Below are 20,649 nucleotides of genomic sequence, written 5' to 3'. Positions count from 1 at the left end.
CTAAGAATACTGAGTAAGACATTTTTCTTTTCTTTTTTTTAAAGAAATGAAGTCCAGACATTCATGCCCAGGTACTTAATCCAGTCAATGCCAGGGACGTATTTACACGTTTTTTTAAGCATCCGGGATTGAATGTCTGGACTCAAAATAAACATGAAAATGCAGTACGTTCCTGGCATTGAATGACTTAGGCGCACTGTCAGCTTTTGAGAAAATTGAAGCCTTTTAGCTGTGCCTTACAGTGTGGAAAATATGATAAAATGATCGTCATGTTTGGACCATCTTGCATTAGTTTAGCCCCCATGTTTTTTTTGTTGTTGTTTTGCTTTTAAAGGAGCTTACGTCTTTGCAAAACCCCTATGATGACACGTTTCCAACAGTACTCCCAAAACAATCACTACGTTTGCGCCGTCTGTGTGCTTCAGCGTGTCTGGCGGGCGCCTGCCGAGCGAGCGGTCGCGGCCTGCAGGCGTCGGGCATGAGGGTGCAGCAGGTGGCCCACGTCAAGGTGGACGCCAGGAATGCCGGCAGCGGAGAACTGAAGGTTCTGGTCAAAGACCCCAGTGAGTGGGACAAAAAAAATCCGGTCACAAAAATTGTCAAATTTGCCCAGTGGGTTTTGACCTGCGCGCACGCGTTGCATTCCAGAGGGCGGCGAGGCCAACGTCAAGCAGATCTCCAGTCAGGACAAAGTGTACGCCTTTGAGTACTACCCGCTGAGTACGGGCAAATACAGCGTGGCCATCACCTGGGGCGGCCAGCATATCCCCAAGAGGTCAGCTCTGCGTGCTTGTCTTTGAGTCGCTCTTTTAGGTGGAAAGGCCCAATTTCCCAGTTTTCTGAAAGGCGCCGCCGCTCAGTGCAGGGCTGTCCAAGCGCCAGACTGGATTGACCTCGCGCAACCCCCGAAAATTTGCCCTGGCTTTCGATACGTTGATGGCTTCGGGCCTAAGTGGATCGTTTGTAATTATCAGTAGTAATCAATGACTTTAGGCCACGTGGTACTCAAGTATTTTACCTTTCAAAATCGCTTGCTTTCGTTAATTGAGTACTAAAGAAAGCGCTCTCGAAGTAATTCAGCAATTACTCAGTACAAGCAATCGATTACTTTAGCTCATTCGGTGCAGACAAAATTGGTTGATTTAGATGATTAAGTAGTAAGCAATGAAGTATTCAAGTACTTTTTTGAGTCATTAAAAGCAAAAATAATTGGTTTAACTCATTTACTTTAAGAAACATACTCAAGTAATGGATACTTTTGGTAATGAAGTACTAATGTAATCGATTATTTGCGGTCATTCAGTGCCAAAGAAATTGATGTCTTTTATTAACCGAGTGCTAAGGAAAACGATCTCGAAGTAATTTAGTACCTCAAGTCGGCAATTACTCAGAACAAGTAATCGATGACTTTAGGTCATTCGGCGCGGACAAAATTGGTCGATTTGGATGATTCAGTCGTAATGAAGGAAGCGCTCGCGTATTTTGTCAGCCCCTTCGAGGTGACGGTGGGTCCCAAGGCGGAACCGCAACAGATTCGCGCCTGGGGTCCCGGTCTGGAAGGAGGCGTGGTAGCCAAGCCCGCCATTTTTGTGGTGGAGTCCGTGGGCAGCGACGTGGGAGTGCTGGGTGAGTCGGAATGGGCGTGGCGCGCCGGCGCCGACGCGAGCCAACGGAAGTGCGGCCCGCTCAGGCTTCGCCATCGAGGGCCCGTCCCAGGCCAAGATCGAGTGCGAGGACCAGAACGACGGCTCGTGCGACGTGCGCTATTGGCCCACCGAGCCGGGCGAGTACGCCGTCCACGTCACCTGCGACGACGACGACATCGAGCTCAGCCCCTTCATGGCCTACATCCTGCCCGACCGCCACGCCGACCGCCCCGAAAAGGTCGGCCCCACCCACCCCTTTTTCTTTTTTGCTTAACCCCACGCGGAATACGATTGGCCGCTTCCACGCTTGACTTTGACCCATTTTGCCGCGCATGAGGGTTAGGCGAGGTCTCTGAGACCAATCTGGACCAATTTTTACCTCTGCGTTTCAGTTATAGATGTATTTTTTCATTATTACTTTATCGGTAATATATACTAGAAATTAAAAACACAGTTTAAGAAAACTTTTAAATTCTTCAATTTTGACTTCTGCGTTTCTGTATTTGAAGGGTCACAGTTCATGACATTCAGTTATTTTGAAACGTCACATTAATTTTTTAGACAGTCTAATCTGTCTATTCTTGAAAGCACGATGCAGTTGACTGACTCGCTATCACTAACGCTTGCAAAGTTGACTCAACAACCTTCAGATTCCCGCGCAAGCTCCGCCCCCCCGTGAGACGCCATTGACACGCGGTTCCATTTACCCGACAGGTTCACGCGTTCGGGCCCGGTTTGGAGAAGAGCGGCTGCCTGGTCCACCAGCCCACCGAGTTCACGGTCAACGCCAAGGATGCCGGCAAAGGGCCGCTCGAGATCATGGCGCGGGTACGCCTTTGCCGTTTTCATTGGATGGGTTACGTCGGACTTTAAAATCTCAAACGATTGGCTGACGTCAACTTGTGCGCGTGAAAGTTTCGAGTCGCGGTTGAGAATTTTTTCGCGGCAGGACGCCGAGGGTCTCCCCGTGGAGGTGAAGGTGCGCAGCAAAGGCGAGGGCCAGTACTCGTGCTCGTACACGCCCGCCTCGGCCCTCAAGCACACCCTGGCCGTCACCTGGGGAGGAGTCAGCGTCCCCGGGAGCCCCTTCAGGGTAAGCGCCCCGAAAGCTAACAAAGCCGTCATTATCGTCACTCGCACCGAGCGGGGCCGTCGCTTTTTACTGCCGGCGTAGCGCGTTTTGCGCGCTATAAGGCGCCCGAAGGCCTTCCATTTTATTCGAATCCGGCGCGCCTTATTCAGTGCATAAACCGCCAATTGTCATTTTTGGGGGACGAAAAATAAAACAACTTAGTCGCCTTTTTTTTTTTTTCACATGCAAATAATTATGTAGGTTTTATTTTATGGTTTAATTTTTTAATCATAATTTAATAATTCTATTTGATTGAATAATTTGAAAAAGGAAATTTGTATAAAAATTAGACATTCATTAAAATAATACTAATTAGTATTATACAGAAAACAAATACTTATAATAAAGAAATAAAAATAACTTGTTAAACACTGGAGAAATATCTCGATCAAGCAAATAATTCTGTAGGTCTTTTTAATAATCTAAAAATGATTAAAATATTTTTATAATAATTATATGATTTAATAATCTAAAAATTTAAATTGATTTAATATTGAAACAATAATTACAATAATTATCATTATCATATAGAAAATAATAAATACTACTACTAAGTAAATAGATAGATTTCTTGTCTGCTGCGAAATGCAACCCTAACCACTAATGTAGCTTCTATTCTATGCTCCTTATAATGTGTTGCACCTTATATATGAAACCTGTTTTAAAATAGGCCGATCATTGAAGGTGTGCCTTATAATCGGGTGTGCCTTATAGTGCGGAAAACAGGGTAATCAGGAAAATACTCTGACGGTAACCCATATGTACGACAAGTCATTCCTTGACATCCACAGTTTAACAATTTAGCAACATGTTGCTTCATTTCTTCCAATCCACTTGCTCTTAGTTTGAAAAGAAAAATGAACAGTTCATGTCGATGCATTACAAAGAATTAAACTGGTGCTACCTGCAGAAATCATCTTCAAACGTTTATGTGCTGCATTATCAGTGCAAAGCTATTATTTTTGTTTTAAATGGACAAAGTGTATATTTTTTTTAATTTTCTATTTCTCCTGGGAAAAAAAATATCGGGTCATTCTTGTCTCAAGGCATCACCGCAGCACATTTTAGCATGTACAAAATGTGATGTCAATGTTGCTTATCCATCCAAATGTTCAAAGGTTTCATCCAAATAAGCTTGATCAGCTGCAACTTTCCTCAGAATGTTTAATTGGGGACCTAAGATTGAGCTTTGGGGGACACCAGAGGACAGAAATGATTGTCAACTGATCTATTTAATAGACAAAAAAAAAAAATGACGAAAAAACTTTGTAAACATCTTCCATAATCCAATGAAATCGACTGAATTTCTGTCAACGTGTCTTGCGTTTGGACTGAACACGGCCGGTGAACAGAACAGGAAGTGAATATTGGACTCATGTAAAAGTGCAAGATGGAAGACGGCAGCTATTCTTTGTCAGCGATGCAAAACGCCCAACAAAACCAGGAGCCCCACAACCAAGGCAAGATGTCCTCTCCCAGACAAAGCTGTAGGACACCCAGAAATCTCGCATGAAGAGGACGCGGGCGAGTTGGTTTGGGTTCCAGTCCCCAAGATGCTCCAGACATGACGCCAAGATTCGGAGCTTTATTATAATTTACTTTGCCTTACTTTTTTTTATTTTGTCAACTGTTTTTGCCATCTCAGGAAAAGAAATTTGGACAAATAAAATGGCTTGCACATGAAATGCGGCGTGTCCTTAAAAAAACAAAAAACTCAAAATGAGAATAAAGTTGATTGAAAATGGACCCATCTAATCACGCATGCGTGCCCGTACGTAAGTGAAACTTTTAACACTTCCATTTCTTACCCCGATCATGTTCTCAATGTCGATTCATCTAATTCATTTGTCTCCAAACTGTGGCCCGAGGGCCACGTGCGGCCCCTCGTCCATTTGTAAGCGGCCCATGGCATATCTTCAAAATTTGCAACTAATGACTTTGTTTTATATGCTGTAGAGCTTATTTGAACGTGCGCATGTTGGCTCAACTATTTACACCTCAACAAGTAACGGAATTTACCCTCTTAACATTGTTGACCATTTTTTTTTTTTAGCCAAAATGGTTTCTTTCACGTTTGCCTCTTGTCTCACGCATGAATGAGTCCAAAGTATCTATTATATTATGATTAAGTTGATTGATTTTTTTTTCTTTGGTGTGATTTTTAGTGTGCTTGATTAAAAAAAAAAAAATCCTTCAAATTTTCAGAAAATTTCTCAACAATCCAATTGAAGTGGTGATGCCTTCAGACACAATCTGAAATCAGAGTCTTCCTTGTGATTTGTTCATAATCTTGAAACTGTCCATTCAAGGGTTACGTCAATCACACTATGCAACTTGCAATTTACTTTTTTTTTTTTCAATACACCCGAAAAATGTAAATGTTGCGTTTGATGTTTGCAGGTCGGCGTGGGAAAAGGCAGCCACCCCAGCGAGGTGAAAGTGTTCGGTCCCGGAGTGGAGAGGACGGGAACCAAAGCTAACGAGCCCACTCATTTCACCATCGACTGCTCTGGAGCTGGAGATGGTAACGCACACAAAAAAGAAAAGAAAAAGGCACTGGCGTTAAACGCCGTTTATCCGGAAAAGCGAAAAACTTTTTGTCCTCCAGTCTGACTCGTTTTTGTTATCAGAAACTAGCGTGCGCATTCCTGCCATAGTAGCGATTCCTTGGCCGTGATTGACAAGCTCGACCGTTGTCTGAAAACCTTTGAAGGTTAAGGCGGACTCTTGGTTACATAAGTACAGGAAATATTTATATATAATGTATCAAACCTGGAGCACTTTTAAATGAGACCGGGCGTTACCCCCTTGCGTAGAACAAAGTCATTTGTTGTGGGTTTTTTTCTTCAGGCGACGTCAGCGTGGGCATCAAGTGCGACGGCAACATGGTGGGGGACCGGGAAGCCGACGTGGACTTTGACATCATCCCCAACGCCAACGACACCTTCACCGTCAAGTACATCCCGCCCGCCGCCGGACAGTTCACCGTCAAGGTGCTCTTCACCGACAAGGTGCGTGGAATCCAAGAAAAATCTGATGGACAATAAATGCCTTACATCAGTGCTTCTCAAGTTGGGGTTACATGAGAACAGGTGGCTGAAAATCGAAATTAACGGTCGTTAACGCCGTGGCAGGAACAGAATAGTTTTCTTTTCAAATTAAGAACTAATCAAATGGAACAAGATTCTGATAGTGTGATTTTTAAGTGTTATGTGAATGTTGGAGGGTTGTACTTGACTAAAAAAAACATTTCACCTGGAGTACATCCTTTAAAAGAAAAAAAAGGGTTTACAACCACTGCCGTACAGTAATGTTCAAATAAAAAGTATATTTAAAGTGAGTTGAATGATCGGTTCTTAACGATGTACATAGTTTCAAAATCATTTCATGTTTTTTTTGTGATGTAAAGGTAATTTTCTGAGTGGGATTTGCATTTTTTTTTATTTTCGCTTTTTGCATTGCTTTTTGTCCTGTTGCAATGCATCTCGTTGTGATTTTAGAATACTGTATACTGTTCCTCACACTCTTGTTGAGATTGATGATGTAAAAAATGCTCAATTCTAGCTCTTCCATTTTTACTCTACCAACTGATAACCACTACAACTAATTTAAAATATAATTTCAATCAATGAAGGAAAAAAAAGTGTGCACACCCCTTCAAACTCCTAAGATGTTTTTGTTGACATTTAAACTCCTGTCAAATGAGTTAGTACAAACCTGCCATTAAAAGTAAAGTTTAGATGTTCTGGTAGGCTTTCTTTCCCGCAGAAGCCTGAAGGTTTCCCCCGGTTCCATCTGAAGAAAACTAAGCATAAATATTATTTTCTATTGATTAATATGATGAAATCCGGCTTTTGAACAGGGGTGTGTAAAGTTTTGATGACATCCTTCTAAACAGGAAGTTCCTCAGAGTCCTTTCCTGGTGAGCGTGGATCCCTCCCACGACGCAGCCAAGGTCAAAGCCGAGGGCCCCGGATTGGCCCGCGCGGGTAAGCCGGACGGGAGGCCGCCACCTCACTTCCTGGAGGCCGCCACCTCACTTCCTGCGGGGACGCTCACCCGCCGCCGTTGTGCCGTCCAGGCGTGGAAAGCGGAATCCCCACCCACTTCACGGCCCTCACCAAAGGAGCGGGAAAAGCGCCGCTGGATGTCACCTTCTCGTCCGCCGTCAAGAATTTCGACATCATCGACAACTACGACTACTCGCACACTGTCAAGTACACGCCGATCACCCCGGTAATACCGCCTTTTTATTTCCGCTCCGTTCGTTTTTATTGCGGGCAAAATAATTCTTACTTTAAATGACTGGAACTTTTCAGTGAAAGTTTGTGGAGACATATTTGCAGTTTTGCCTTGAGGTCATTCCCAAATGTGGCGCGCAGGGCCCGATGAGCATCGCGGTGACGTTTGGCGGGGACCCCATCGCAAAGAGCCCCTTCGCCGTGGACGTGGCCAGAGCCCTCAACCTCAGTAACGTGGCCGTGGACGATTTGGACGGACGTAAGACGGCGGACGAAGGAGCAAGTGATTGCTTTCAGTATTTACAAAAAAAATAAAAATGTGCGTGTGCTAGGCGTGGAGGTGGGCCAAGAGCAGCACTTCCTGGTTGACACGAAGGGAGCGGGCGGTCAAGGACGCCTGGAGGTTGAGGTGGTGAGTGGCGCGTAATCGTTTGAGCCAACAAAATCCGAATTTTCTCAGCAACTGTCTCAAGTCAAATAGTTTTTCAAGGCATTGCAAAAATGCAAATCCCATCCCTAATATTTTCTCCCCGATAGTGTATCGTGCAACCCCACCAATCTAAACATAGCATTCTTATGAATATTTGTGGAATATGAATTACCGGTAGGCTGCAAAATCCACCTGTTTGTATCCATCTTAGAGGGCGGTTATTTAACAACAGGAAGGAAGGCAACTAGGTTTTTACTCATGAGGAGAGCTGACAAGAACCTGTGCCGTCTTCACCAACTGCTCATGTCTACCAATATATATGAGCCGGGATTGGTCCATACTTGAGCAACTGAGATTGCAATGAATTTGCTGGCTCTCTGGAGGACTATTTAAATTTTTAAATTTAAAATGGACCGATTTGTTGTTGTGGACTCACTCGTGATACTTTGTGGCTTAGCTAAGTCCCAGCCAGCGGCCCGTGCCGTGCAAACTGGAGCCGCTGCCCGGAAAAGCCGACGTCCGTCGGGTGCGGTACACCCCCACGGAAGAGGGGGTGTACGCCGTCAACGTGTCCTACGACGGACACCCGATTGCCGGGAGCCCCTTCCCCGTGGAGGGCCTGCTGCCTCCGGATCCAAGCAAGGTACCGGTCCGCGTTTTACCGACGACGCGACTCGGACCGATGGCGGCCCGTTTGACGCGGGGATCCCGCAAAGTTGGCGCTCACCGGACGTTTTCATTCGTCCGATGACATCCTCCGTTCCCATCAAGGTGAAAGCCCACGGTCCGGGTCTGAAGGGAGGCTTCGTGGGGAACCAGGCCCAGTTCACCATCGACACCAAAGGGGCCGGCACGGGCGGTTTGGGTCTGACGGTGGAGGGACCCACCGAGGCCAAGATCGAGTGCTCGGACAACGGGGACGGGACCTGCTCCGTCTCTTACCTGCCCACCGAGCCCGGAGAATATATGGTCAACATTCAGTTCGAGGACGTCCACATCCCGGGCTCGCCCTTTCGGGCCGACATCCTCATGCCTTTCGATTGGAACAAGGTGGTGGCCTCCGGGTCGGGCCTGAGCAAGGCCAAGGTGGGAGCCTGGACCGGATGGGTCTGGATTGGTAAGGAGGGATTGTCTTTGACGTGGTCAAGATGGCTTTCGCGCCCACAGGTGGGAGAGCCCAGCGTGGTCAACGTTGACTGCTCTCGCGCCGGACGCGCCCAGCTCAGTCTCGAGGCCGTTCCAGACCCGTCTTCCGGCTCCACGCCCGCGGGTGCGCCATCTCCTTTTTAACACCTTCCAAAAACCTTCCACTGCGGCCCGTTTTTTGGGTCCAAAAAAATCAAAAGTTTTTCTCCCATTTATTCGAGGTATGAAAGCAAAGACCGAAGTGGTGGACAACAAAGACGGCACGTACACGGTCACCTACGTTCCTCAGACGTCGGGTATGTACACCCTGCTGCTGAAGTACGGTGGCAAGGCCGTTCCCGGTTTCCCTGCCAAGGTGACGGTGGTCCCGTCCGTCGACGTCTCCAAAGTCGGTGTGTCTGGGCCCGGCGTGGACGGCAAAGGTACCCGATCGCCGATCTCGATCCCGGCGTCCGGTTTGGATCGAAACCATCACACCTTCCCTCCTTCCTCCCTCGTCTTCCTCACAGGCGTCTTCAGAGAAGCCACCACCACGTTTATGGTGGACGCTCGGCCCCTGAGCCGGCAGGGCGGAAACCGCGTGAAAGCCGAGATCAGGAGCTCATCCGGAGCCCTGACGGACTGCCTGATCAAAGACCAGCGCGACGGGACGTACAGCGTCGAGTACACGCCTTTTGAGAATGGTAATAGGTCTTTTGCGTCACGGCCCGTTCAGGCAGCGGATTGGTTCCACCGCTCTTCCTTGGATCTTCCGCATCTATAAACGGTCACGTTCCAAACTCGTGTTTCCCTCCAAATCCTTCGCACATGCTTTGTTCCTTCTTTCAGGTGAGCACAAGGTCCAGGTTTTTTACGAAGACACGCCGGTTCTCAAGAGCCCGGCGAGGGTTTTCGTGTCCGACGGCTGCGACCCCAGCAGGGTGGTGGCCACCGGGCCGGGCCTGCAGAAAGGCCTGATCGACAAGACCAACTCCTTCAACATCATCACCAGGTAGAGGACCTCACACGCACGCAGACCACCTGCTTGGTTCTAACAAAACCGCTACCGTAGGGGGGCAGGCACCGGCGGTCTGGGCATCACGGTCGAGGGTCCGTCCGAGTCCAAGATGGCGTGCAAAGACAACAAAGATGGCAGCTGCAGTGTGGATTACGTCCCGTTCACGCCAGGCCTCTACGACGTCAACATTCTCTACGGAGGGGACCACATTCCCGGTAACATTGCAGCCCGTTTAGTTAGTCGACTTTTCAGGTCTGAATCTGACCTGAAAAAATGTCTGCTGTTGCTTTGGTAAAGTTAGCATGGCCGATTTAGTCACCGCTGTCTCTTTCCTATATTTACATATCTAGTTCAATCGAGTCTTGGGGCCTGAAACTGGTCCCTCAGGAAGTCCCTTCAAGGTTCCGGTAGAGGCCTAAAACCGAGTTTTTTTTTGTTTTTGTTACAGGAAGTCCCTTCAAGGTTCCGGTAGAGGACCTTGTAGACCCCGGTCAGGTGAAGGTGTTCGGGCCGGGGGTGGCCCCGGGGGTCCGGGCCAACATCCCGCAGATGTTCACTGTGGACTGCAGCGACGCGGGCGTGGCGCCACTCGCCGTCACTGTGGACGCCCCCAAAGGCTCGACGGAGCCTGTGGAGGTGTTTGACAACGGGGACGGCACCCACACGGTGTCCTACACGCCTTCTGTGGAGGGTGTCTACTCCGTGGCTGTGCAGTACGCCAAAGAGAACGTACCCAACAGGTACCGAGCGCCACTGCGTTTGTAACGCACTAGACGCATTTAGTCATGTGCTTCTGCGTGCTTCTACGTCCGGAAAGGCGAATTGAGTTTTTGGGGTTGCGTTTTCATCCCCTTCCAGTCCGTTCCGGGTTCGGGTGCTTCCCACCCACGATGCCAGTAAAGTGCGAGCCAGCGGCCCGGGCCTGACCGACAAAGTTCTCGCCAGCTTCCCCGTGGAGTTCAACATCGACGCCAAGCATGCGGGGCAGGGACAACTGAGCGTGCTCATCACTGTCAGTATTTCACAAACTGCGGAGTGGAACCCCTCAGGCGGAACGGAGCCGGTTCAGGCAGCGTCCATTTTTCGCTAAAAGGATTGCGAGGGTCCAAATTTTGATCTCGCGATGCCTGCTGAAAGGATTGAAAAACTGCAAGGTGTTTAGGCAGCATACTCATCAAACCTGCATCATTTGTTTGCTATTTCTAAAGGTGGTCGGGCACCGCTTTAAAATGTCCCTGTTCTGTTTTTGTTTCCGCTCCCTTTTTGTCTCCAGAAACCCATTTAGGCAGCAGTTTTGACAAACTTTCCTTTAACGATCGAACTTATGTGTGTTTTGAAGCCCATTTAGACAGATAGACTGTGATGCAGCTAACATCTCCGTCGTTTTTGGATTTCCACCGCAACCCGTTCAGCAGCAGTCTTCGAATTCGAATTGCAAAGTTTCACAGTAGTTCAACCTGAGAGGTTCTGTTTTCCGTCCTAGTCCAAATGCATTTATAAACTTTCTTCTGCTGTCTGGCGTCAGGACCAGGACGGCAAACCCAAGCTGCCAACCATCCACGACAACGGAGACGACACGTACAGAGTGTCGTACGTGCCCGACCGCGCGGGTCGCTACACCATCGTGGTCAAGTACGGCGGCGACGACATCCTGGCCTCTCCTTACAAAGTCCAAGCCATGGTGACAGGAGATGCAAGCAAGTGCACCACAATCGGTGCGTCACTATCAAATGCATTTTTTACTTTCACCTTTGTTTGCAAGTTCTTAAAGTCTAATTCGCAACGTTAGCTTAATTTTTGATTTTTAATCCTTTAGTTCTACACTGCCTACGGTTTTACTAACTTTGAAGTCCAAACTGACTTAGCTTCTGAAGTTAGCATATAAGGCAACAATGTTAGCTTCTTAACTTAGCTAGCATTGCTGCTATAAAGCGCCAGAGCAGATGTTTGGTTTTTGGCTAACTACAAGGTTCAAAACAATTGATGTGTTTCAAAGTTAGCTTTTAAACTTAGCTATAACGAGAGCAACTGTTTGGTTTGCAGTCAGCTATAATGTTAGCCTTAGCTTCTAATTTTTCTTCCCCAATAATGTTAGCCACCATTACCACTAAAATGAGCTAAAGAATTTGTTTACATTTAGCTAAAATGTTAGCTTCAAAGTATTAGGCGCAATGTTTGCGTCTACTAATTTTTTTTTCCGATGACGTTTTTCCTGTGGTCACTACCAATTTTGCCTGCAATGTGCCCAAATTAACGTCTGAAGTTTTTGCAGTTAGCTACGAAACGTTAGCGGCAGCGATAGCTTCAATATTAGCTTCCTACATTGTCTTAGAAAAAGCAATTGCTTAGAGAATACAACATAGTTAAGACATTTACAACGCAACACGTCTTGCTAAAAATGTGCTTTGTCGATCAGGGCCCAAAGTGGGCCCCGGCGGGGATCTGGATCAAGAGCTGGGCCTCCTGGTTAACGCTAAGGGGGCAGGCAACGGCAAGGTGAATTGCGTGGTTGTGCGGCCCAACGGCAGCGAGGTGGACGCTCAGGTGACCGACAACCAGGACGGGACCTTCAACGCCTTCTGCACGCTGCTGGAGCCCGGCGACTACATCATGTACGTGCGTTTCGGCGGCGAGAACATTCCCGGCAGTCCCTTCAAAGTCAAGGTATGTAGACCAGCTGCAAAGGTGTATTACACTCCACGCATCTAGGGGGCGGCGTTGTGCATCTATAAAACCAAATTCTTGAATGATTCCAGCTAAAGTCGATAGAGACAGTAAAATAAAGTTGGGCGTCGGTTTATCCAACCTTACTGTGGTGTCCTCAGGCGACCAATGAGGTCCCCGCCATGCAAGAACAGATGTCAATCCAACAACAAGCTGCTCCACCAGGAGTTGGCTTTCAGCCCTGGGTACACACATGCACGCACACGCACGCGCGCAAAGGCATTTTCACAAGAGAATGGCTGGTGTTCACGGGGGACAAAGATGGGAAGTTTTGCCACACTAATACAGAATAACAAGATGCCACACACACACACACACACACACACACACACACACAGATTCTTGGCAAATTTCATGGTGAGGCTTGGTCACTCTTGGATGAATTGAGCCACTCGCATACTGACATCTTACGGCAAGATAACAATGGCCTTGCCACGTTCACTCTTTGGCTGCTTCCGCCTGCTTGAATGCGATTGGTTGGGCATCAGCCAATGGGAATGCAGCTTGCAGGCCGATGCCATAGTGACAGCTCCTAAGTCAGTTGCGTGCACGATGCGCTGTGGCTGCGACTCGTGCTCTTAACTTTTTTTGCCGAGTGGGCGGGGCTTCCACTCTCCAATGAGATCGTCGCATTCGCCGAGTGACGCTTCTCCGGTCCCTCCCCCCTCAGTTGACGTCGGAAGACTTCGGCAACGGCATGAGCGGCGACGGCTTCAGACCCTTCCACATGGTCATCCCTTTCGCCTTCAAGAGGGGGCAGGTTACTGGTGAGACACACACAAGATCACTATTAATCGTAAAACATCATTGTTACTATTAATCACAAAACATTTGAAGATTTTCATCGATTGAAAAAATTCTCGCGACCAAATCATTTCGCGGGCCGGATTAAACCCGTTTGCGGGCCAGAAACTGCTCGCGGGCTGTGTGTTTGACGCCACTCTGTGGATCAAGTCTCCGGGCGCGTGTTTCAGGCGAGGTCCTGATGCCGTCTGGAAAGTCTGCTCAGCCGCTGATCACTGACAACCAGGACGGGACGGTGACGGTGCAGTTTTCTCCCAGCGAGGCCGGCCTGCACGAGATGCACATCAAGTACAACGGCGTGCACATTCCGGGTACGCGAATGCACCACTTCGGATGCAGGCCGCTAACATCCCATATTGTTTTTACGGTATCAGTTCGGGACACGTGGACACGCTAAAACTGGTGATTTTGTGTGCGTGGGTGTTGCAGAGTCGCCTCTCCAGTTCTTCGTGAACCGGGCCAGTAGTCCCAGCGTGACGGCCTACGGCCCGGGCCTCAGCTACGGCGTGGCCAATAAGACGGCGGCGTTCACCGTCAACACGGAGGACGCGGCAGAAGGTACGGGACCCCGGATGGAATCGTGACAGTTTGTCCAGCACGTCAATAAATGAAAAGTCTAAAGGATCTGGTGTTCCGCAGGGCTCCATCTTAGAACCGTTGCTCTTGTCTTCTAATGGTTTGTTTCCTTTGGTTTTGTGGGGCATTTTCCACGCGTGCGTCCAGGCGGTCTGGACCTGGCCATCGAGGGTCCGTCCAAGGCGGAAATCAGCTGCGTGGACAACAAGGACGGCACGTGCAGCGTCAGCTACCTGCCCACTCTGCCGGGGGACTACAACATCCTGGTCAAGTACAACGACAAGCACATCGCCGGCAGCCCCTTCACGGCCAGGATCACGGGTCGGTACCCACCTACGCCGCTAAAAACTGGAGGAAATAAAAAGCGCTAACGCTAGCTAAATGCCGCAGAGGACAAGCAGCGGCGCTCCCAGGTCAAACTGGGCTCCGCGGCCGACTTCTTCCTCAACATAAACGAGACGGACCTGAGCCTCCTCAGCGCCAGCATCGCGGCGCCGTCGGGCCGCGAGGAGCCCTGCCTGCTCAAGAGGATGGCCAACAACCACGTGGGCATCTCCTTCATCCCCCGCGAGGTGGGCGAGCACCTGGTCAGCATCACCAAGAACGGGCGCCACGTGGCCAACAGCCCCATCGCCATCATGATCGTCCAGTCCGAGATCGGCGACGCCGACCGGGTCAAGGCCTACGGCGACGGCCTGCTGCGGGGCACCACCTTCACCGACGCCAGCTTCACGGTGGACACGCAAGAGGCCGGTGAGGATGAGATGTTTTTCAAATCACCGTCACTCGTGAGCCCTTTGCGACTTCATTCCGACGGACTTTGAAAGAAGACCGCATACGTTGGAGATAGGCTGAATGCGTCTTATTATATCTTCTAAAATATGTCATTTATGGAGGAATTTAGTTAATAAATGGATCTATACATTTTAATCATTTGTAATGACACTTTTGCTCTGTAAAGTGGTTCTAAAGTTCCAAAGAAAGACCTTTAAAGGGCTACAGAAACTCCTCGGCCTTGGGTGGAGGTAACGATAACCTTTTCGTGTTGCGTTAGGTTACGGTGGGCTGGCGCTGGCCATCGAAGGTCCGAGCAAGGTGGACATCCAGACCGAGGACATGGAGGACGGCACGTGCCGCGTCTCTTATTGCCCCACCGAGCCCGGAAACTACATCGTTTCTATTCGCTTCTCCGACAATCACATCCCAGGTACGGAGAAAAAGGCCAACGTGAGATCCGCAGGACTCCACTATTGGTGGTCCTTTTACCTCAGCAGAGTCAAAATGGATCTTTGACGTTTATGTCCGTCAACGGTAGTGAATGAGATAATGAAAAAACAACCTGAGGGTTTTCTTGTGTAAAGCGCGATGGCATCGGTGCCGATGTCGGACCTGAATCTTTGTCTGCGAGACAGGAAGCCCGTTCACGGTGCAGGTGTCGGGCGAAGGTCGCATCCGGGAGAGCATCAGCCGCAAACAGAGGGCTGCGCCTGTTGCGAGTGTGGGCAGCATCTGTGACCTCAGCATCAAGATACCAGGTGCCTTTTACCTTAAAAAATGAAACCCTGCAAAACTAGGTTCATTCAATAATTCCTTGGACGTCTATGGTCGTCATTGGCCCTGAATGCCTTCATACTGATTTACAGGTTAAAAAACAAACTACTAATGTGTGCTTCAAATCTTCAATTCCTGTCTTTTCTCCATTTTCCCCATCTTGTGCCGTCCTTTCTTCGTGTTGTCCATCATTGCTTTGTCTTTTCCTGGTCATCTCCAGTGTCCCGTTTCTTCCTGAGCTCAACTCGCTTGCTCCTCTGCATCTTTTCTTCTTCTTCTCCTCCTCGCGTCTGTGGCGCCCTCTGGTGGCCCGCTGGGAAAATGAACGAGGTTTGCAGCAAATATCCGCTAGTTTTATTTGACACCTTGGTTGACTTCTCATTGATGTTAAAAACTTGCCACGGAGGCGAATTACAACGAGATGGGATTAAAAAAAAAAATCTTGTGACCAAAAATAGAAACACACACAATACCTGTAGATTAGTTTCGATCATCTTCATATAAAGTAGGTACGTACGTATACAATTGTTTTTCTTTGTATGACAGTTTTAGTTTATAGTATTTGCTATGTGTATGAATAATGTTGCCAAATGTTCAAAAAAGGTATTTTTTCCATAAGCAAACCATAGTACGGATTCCTTTATGGTGATTTATATTCAATATTATTATTAAAATGTTGGTTTGTTTTACATTTTGAAAGAAAACTAAATTTCTACCATATATATATATATATATATATATATATATATATATATATATATATATATATATATATATATATATATATATATATATATAGTTATATATAGTTATATATATATATAGATATAGATATATAGATTTTTTCAGTTTTATTTTACTTGGATGAGGATAATGCGTACATATATGCATACATGTATTAATAAATTCCCACAGTTTGAATAGAAAGATAAGAGTATGTAAACGAAAAAATGAAGGCGACTTGTGTTGCGCACGCAGCCCTGGACATGCGGGAGGTGACGGCGGAGGTGACGTCCCCGTCGGGGGCCACGCAGTCGGCCCAGTTGTCGGCGGCGGGCGAGGACACCTACTGCGTGCAGTTTGTGCCCAGCGAGGTGGGGGTGCACACCATCAGCGTCAGGTACCGCGGCGTCCACGTGCCGGGGAGCCCCTTCCAGTTCACCGTGGGGCTGCTGGGCGAGGGCGGCGCCGCCAAAGTCAAAGCGGGGGGCCCCGGCCTGGAGCGGGCGCTGGTGGGAGAACCGGGTAAGCGCGCGTACGCATTTGCGGCAGAGGGGCTCACGGCCCGTCAGGCGCTCACGCCCTCCGTCGCGTCCGCAGCCGAGTTCAGCATGTGGACCAGAGAGGCCGGCGCCGGGGGCCTGTCGGTGGCGGTGGAGGGTCCCAGCAGGGCCGAGATCTCCTTCGACGACCGCAAGGATGGATCCTGCGGCGTCTCTTACGTGGCGCAGGAGCCCGGTAAAAAAAAAAAAAAAAAAACAGCGCACAAGCACAACGCGCGAAAAGCACCTCGACGTGACGCGGATTTCGTCCGCCAGGCGACTACGAAATTGCCATCAAGTTCAACGATCAGCACATCCCAGATAGCCCCTACTTGGTCCGCGTGGCGCCCGCCGCCTTCGACAACCAACGCATCGTCGTCACGGGACTTCAGGTCGGACGCCGACCGCGTCGCCCGGGGGATGGGGGACCACCTTGGTATATTTTCCATTTACATGTATGCAGAAGTCGGGGCTGAAGGTGAATCAGTCCACGTCCTTCACCGTGTCAACGGAAGGAGCCAAAGGAAAACCGGAGGTCAAGGTCACCAGCCCCTCCGGAGCCCAGGAGGAGTGCGCCGTCACGCATCTGGAAAAAGGTGCGCAGGCGTGCGTGCGAGTGAGTGGGTGAGTGAGTCTCGGCACGCACCTACAAGAATAACGAGGCGGCCCGGGTTGCAGACGAGTACGCCGTCCACTTCGTCCCTCGGGAGCGGGGCCTCCACTCGCTGGACATCAAGTTCGGGCCCCAGGGACGCGCCACTTCCTTCGGCGTCATGGTGGGCTCGTCCCAAAACGCAGAGGAAGGCGCGCTGGTCTCGGCCTACGGTGACGGACTGGAGAGAGGCACCACAGGTGTTTTGTTTGATGTTTTGCAAATTTTACCCATGAGCTTTTTAGAATTTTAGATTAGGGTTGTCAAGCTAATGGGCCACATAGATGACCAAACTAGTACAAGCGCAACATTGCTATTAAATCATCAAACATTAGCATTTCAAATGACAAAATTCATTGAAAAAAAAGCTGATTTTTATACTTTACAAAAGCATCCAGGCCAGAAACGGCCCGCGGGCCATATGTTTGACACCCCTGTTCTAGGTGTATTTTTTTCCATCTCTATTTTCCCGGCTATAATTTTTAAGAGAGTCTAGTTTTCTTGTTCTCTCGCTGATTGCTGCGGCGGCCTGGTTTCCCGACGGCAGGCGTCCAGTCGGAGTTCGTCATCGACAACGCGGCGGGCAAGGGCGCGGTGGCCGTGACGGTGGAGGGCCCGTCCAAGGTGCAGATGGAGTGCCTGGAGGTCGCCCGGGGCTACAAGGTGCTGTACACGCCCATGGCGCCCGGCAGCTACGTCATCGCCGTCAAGTACGGCGGGCCGCACCACATCGCCGGCAGCCCCTTCGTCGCCAAAGTCACAGGTGGGCCCGCGCTCGACCGGCGGTCGACGAGTGAAGTGGGCGAATTTGGCACCCGCGTGCGTCCCCTTTCAGGTCCTCCTCTGGTGAACGTGACCAGCGCCAGCGTGTCGTCCACGCTGACCCTGGAACCCTCCGGGGAGGCGTCGGCGTCGGAAAGCGCCGGCCCGGGCTCGGAGGCCTCGGACGCCAGCAAGGTTCTGAGCCGCGGCCTGGGCCTCAGCACGGCCTACGTGGGCCAGAAGAGCAGCTTCTCCGTGGACTGCAGCAAGGCCGGTGAGTCCTTCGTTCAAAAATGAACTTGTTGCTGCACATCACTGGTTATTTTGGGAAGGTAACCCCACGTGGCGTTTGGTGCTCCCTTCCAGGTAAAAACATGCTGGTGGTGGGCGTGCACGGGCCCCAGGTTCCCTGCGAGGAGGTCCTCATCAAGCACCTGGGCGACCTGCACTACAACGTCAGCTACGTGCTGCGCGAGCGCGGCGACTACGTCCTGGTGGTCAAGTGGGGTGAGGACCACATCCCCGGCTCGCCCTTCCGCGTCGTCGTGCCCTGATTGGCCCGAGTGGCCTCCTTTTGGTTTTTGTTCTGTCCCCCCGCCGTCCCGAGATACGATTTCAAAAGTAGGAATAAAATGACGCTGCATTACATTGAAAAGCGATGACACGGAAATACCAAGCTAATGCTAATAATGCTGCTTACTGAGTTATGTTTTCCAAAGTAGAATTAAAATGACACGCTGAAACGTGAAAATACCAAGTTAATGCTAATAATGCCACCAACCTGAGGTATGTTTTCAAAAGTTGAATTCAAATGACACACATTACACCGAAAAGAAATAAGAAAATACGAAGCTAGTACTAACGACGCTAACGTACTGATGTATGTTTTGAAAAGTACAATTAAGATCACAAATTACACTGAAAAATAAAAACACCAAGCTAATGCAAATGACGCTAACATTCTCAGGTATGTTTTCCAAAGTAGAATGAAAATGACACGCTGAAAAGAAATAAAAAGAAAATACCGAGACGTTAACATCCTGAGGTTGTTTTCGAAAGTAGGATCAAAATTGACATTCTGAAAAGAAATAACATGGAAATGCCAAGCTATTGCTAATAATGCTAAAGTCTATCATTGATAACACAAGGATGAGGTTTTATATAACACTAACCCAAAACCAGTCATCAAACCGTTACAATTGGTCTAGTCTCAAACTAAAGACAAAACATAAAAAAAACGCACAACTTAATACAATTGAAAACATTTCACGCGGGCTAGCAAAACTAGCATCAATGTTGTATTTCAACCGGTATTTGAGCACAAATGGTGCAGCAACATGTAGACAAGCAATATCGCAACACTGAATTTGTTTATCTGAAAAACACTTCGTACCGCAATTCGTAGTAGCTGTGAAAATCGCCTTTGTGTCTTCACGCAATAAATTTGTCGATTTTTGTATATTCTTTTTCTGTTGGAGTACATTACAAAGCCATGTTTTCCTTATCAAACAGATGTTTAAAATAGAGGAACAAGCACCACTCAATCTTGCAAAATCAAACGTTTTTCTTTTCAGAACTGTTGAAAACTTTCATGTCTTGATCTTAAATGATTAGTTTTAAGATGGGGTGGGGGGGGGGGGGCACGCTGATACTTTATTTTATTTGAAATGTGCACTTGACCACAGTTGAAATATTTCAATGCGTCATTTGCAAAAGATGTTGCTATACTGGAATGTCATAAAAGAAGTAGCATGGTGCAAAGAGCACCAAATGTTGCCAAAACTTTGAACAAAGTGGAGCGCGTCTGCCGTTGTCACACTCCAGTCCAGCAGGGGGAAGCATAAGACTTGCAAGACATGCTTGTTGTGCTGGCCGTGCTCTTCGTGACTACTGATGTTTGGCTTTCGCCCCCAGTCTTGGCAGCCATTGTTGTTTACTTTAAGGCTCCTTCTTCTCATTTGAATGCTGCCTTGTGATGCCACTACCATGTACATTTTTCATCATTAAAATCAACTGGAATGAGGGCTTTGGAGTATTGTTTTTTATTTTTATTTTTTTTATGTGCAGTATGTTTGCTTGTAAACCACCTAGGAAAAAAAAGGCAATAGTTAAAGCCCACAATCTCCCAACTGCTGGTATTGTTCCCCATATAATTCAGTGTAAACTTAGAACAAACTTGTCATTAATTTGTGGGCCGCATGAAAGAAAATCCAGTATACATTAAAATAGGGATGTATAACATTAAAAATATAAAATTCCTTTTTCATACGAAATATTACAAGCACGTTACTTTTAATATCACATTACTATTAATATTAAAAATGTAAAATTCCTTTTTTATACGAAAAACAAGCACGTTACTATTAATATCAAGAATATTACTATTAATATCAAACATTTCAAGTTGACCATTTACTGAAAACATTTTACATCGTACAAAATCATCTTGCAGGCTGGATTAAAACCATTTGCGGCTGTAAACACCATGCCGTCACATGTAGTACCCCCATGAGGAAACGTTCTACTTCTGAAATTATCTTAATTCTTTTAGGCATGATCAATGGATCTTTCGTTATTATTTTTAGCTATTTTAGTTAATTCGCATTTCTAGAAAAAAAAATATACGTAAAGGCACAAAAAAAAAACACTAAAAAAACGGAAATTGAGTAGATATTAAGTAAAAAAAAACTGTCGAGATTGAATGTTGTTTTTTTAGAAATATAAAT

At 47.9% G+C, this 20,649-nt stretch overlaps 1 protein-coding gene and 1 long non-coding RNA gene across 4 annotated transcripts in view; one reads left to right on the top strand and one right to left on the bottom strand.

Moving 5' to 3' along the window:
- The window catches only part of LOC148419539 (filamin-B-like), a 29,202-nt gene extending 9,255 nt beyond the window's left edge, over positions 1-19,947 (top strand). Inside the window, exons 10-48 of one of the 3 annotated variants that reach the window (XM_088422830.1) lie at positions 426-563; positions 649-775; positions 1,490-1,626; positions 1,691-1,884; positions 2,361-2,474; positions 2,596-2,739; positions 5,179-5,302; positions 5,629-5,789; positions 6,677-6,767; positions 6,860-7,014; positions 7,161-7,278; positions 7,352-7,431; positions 7,907-8,092; positions 8,221-8,535; positions 8,617-8,719; positions 8,817-9,017; positions 9,105-9,278; positions 9,424-9,586; positions 9,647-9,807; positions 10,041-10,332; positions 10,451-10,604; positions 11,118-11,307; positions 12,009-12,256; positions 12,418-12,501; positions 12,987-13,083; positions 13,291-13,431; positions 13,550-13,678; positions 13,844-14,017; positions 14,087-14,449; positions 14,751-14,903; positions 15,109-15,231; positions 16,226-16,492; positions 16,568-16,705; positions 16,786-16,901; positions 16,973-17,105; positions 17,188-17,361; positions 17,709-17,924; positions 17,997-18,197; positions 18,290-19,947. In XM_088422830.1, the coding sequence (XP_088278956.1) occupies positions 426-563; positions 649-775; positions 1,490-1,626; positions 1,691-1,884; positions 2,361-2,474; positions 2,596-2,739; positions 5,179-5,302; positions 5,629-5,789; positions 6,677-6,767; positions 6,860-7,014; positions 7,161-7,278; positions 7,352-7,431; positions 7,907-8,092; positions 8,221-8,535; positions 8,617-8,719; positions 8,817-9,017; positions 9,105-9,278; positions 9,424-9,586; positions 9,647-9,807; positions 10,041-10,332; positions 10,451-10,604; positions 11,118-11,307; positions 12,009-12,256; positions 12,418-12,501; positions 12,987-13,083; positions 13,291-13,431; positions 13,550-13,678; positions 13,844-14,017; positions 14,087-14,449; positions 14,751-14,903; positions 15,109-15,231; positions 16,226-16,492; positions 16,568-16,705; positions 16,786-16,901; positions 16,973-17,105; positions 17,188-17,361; positions 17,709-17,924; positions 17,997-18,197; positions 18,290-18,477 (6,467 nt within the window). In that variant the 3' untranslated portion in view covers positions 18,478-19,947. Of the gene's footprint in view, positions 1-425; positions 564-648; positions 776-1,489; positions 1,627-1,690; positions 1,885-2,360; positions 2,475-2,595; positions 2,740-5,178; positions 5,303-5,628; positions 5,790-6,676; positions 6,768-6,859; positions 7,015-7,160; positions 7,279-7,351; positions 7,432-7,906; positions 8,093-8,220; positions 8,536-8,616; positions 8,720-8,816; positions 9,018-9,104; positions 9,279-9,423; positions 9,587-9,646; positions 9,808-10,040; positions 10,333-10,450; positions 10,605-11,117; positions 11,308-12,008; positions 12,257-12,417; positions 12,502-12,986; positions 13,084-13,290; positions 13,432-13,549; positions 13,679-13,843; positions 14,018-14,086; positions 14,450-14,750; positions 14,904-15,108; positions 15,232-16,225; positions 16,493-16,567; positions 16,706-16,785; positions 16,902-16,972; positions 17,106-17,187; positions 17,362-17,708; positions 18,198-18,289 lie in introns of all 3 variants that reach the window. The other 2 variants (XM_088422829.1, XM_088422831.1) reach the window with 2 other exon arrangements.
- Positions 3,753-9,031, bottom strand: LOC148419540 (uncharacterized). The gene is made up of 3 exons (XR_015866553.1): positions 6,496-9,031; positions 5,583-5,811; positions 3,753-5,293 (listed from the first exon to the last, which is right to left on the bottom strand). It is a non-coding gene; the product is annotated as an uncharacterized LOC148419540 (long non-coding RNA).
- Positions 19,948-20,649: the final 702 nt, after the last annotated feature.

This window comes from Hippichthys cyanospilos, chromosome 9 (genome assembly GCF_059441005.1).
Source record: "Hippichthys cyanospilos isolate Australia breed blue-spotted pipefish chromosome 9, RoL_Hcya_1.0, whole genome shotgun sequence".
In the NCBI taxonomy this organism is placed as follows: domain Eukaryota; kingdom Metazoa; phylum Chordata; class Actinopteri; order Syngnathiformes; family Syngnathidae; genus Hippichthys; species Hippichthys cyanospilos.
The sequence above is the reverse complement of the archived record's forward strand: the minus strand, read 5'-3'. Positions and strand labels throughout refer to the sequence as shown.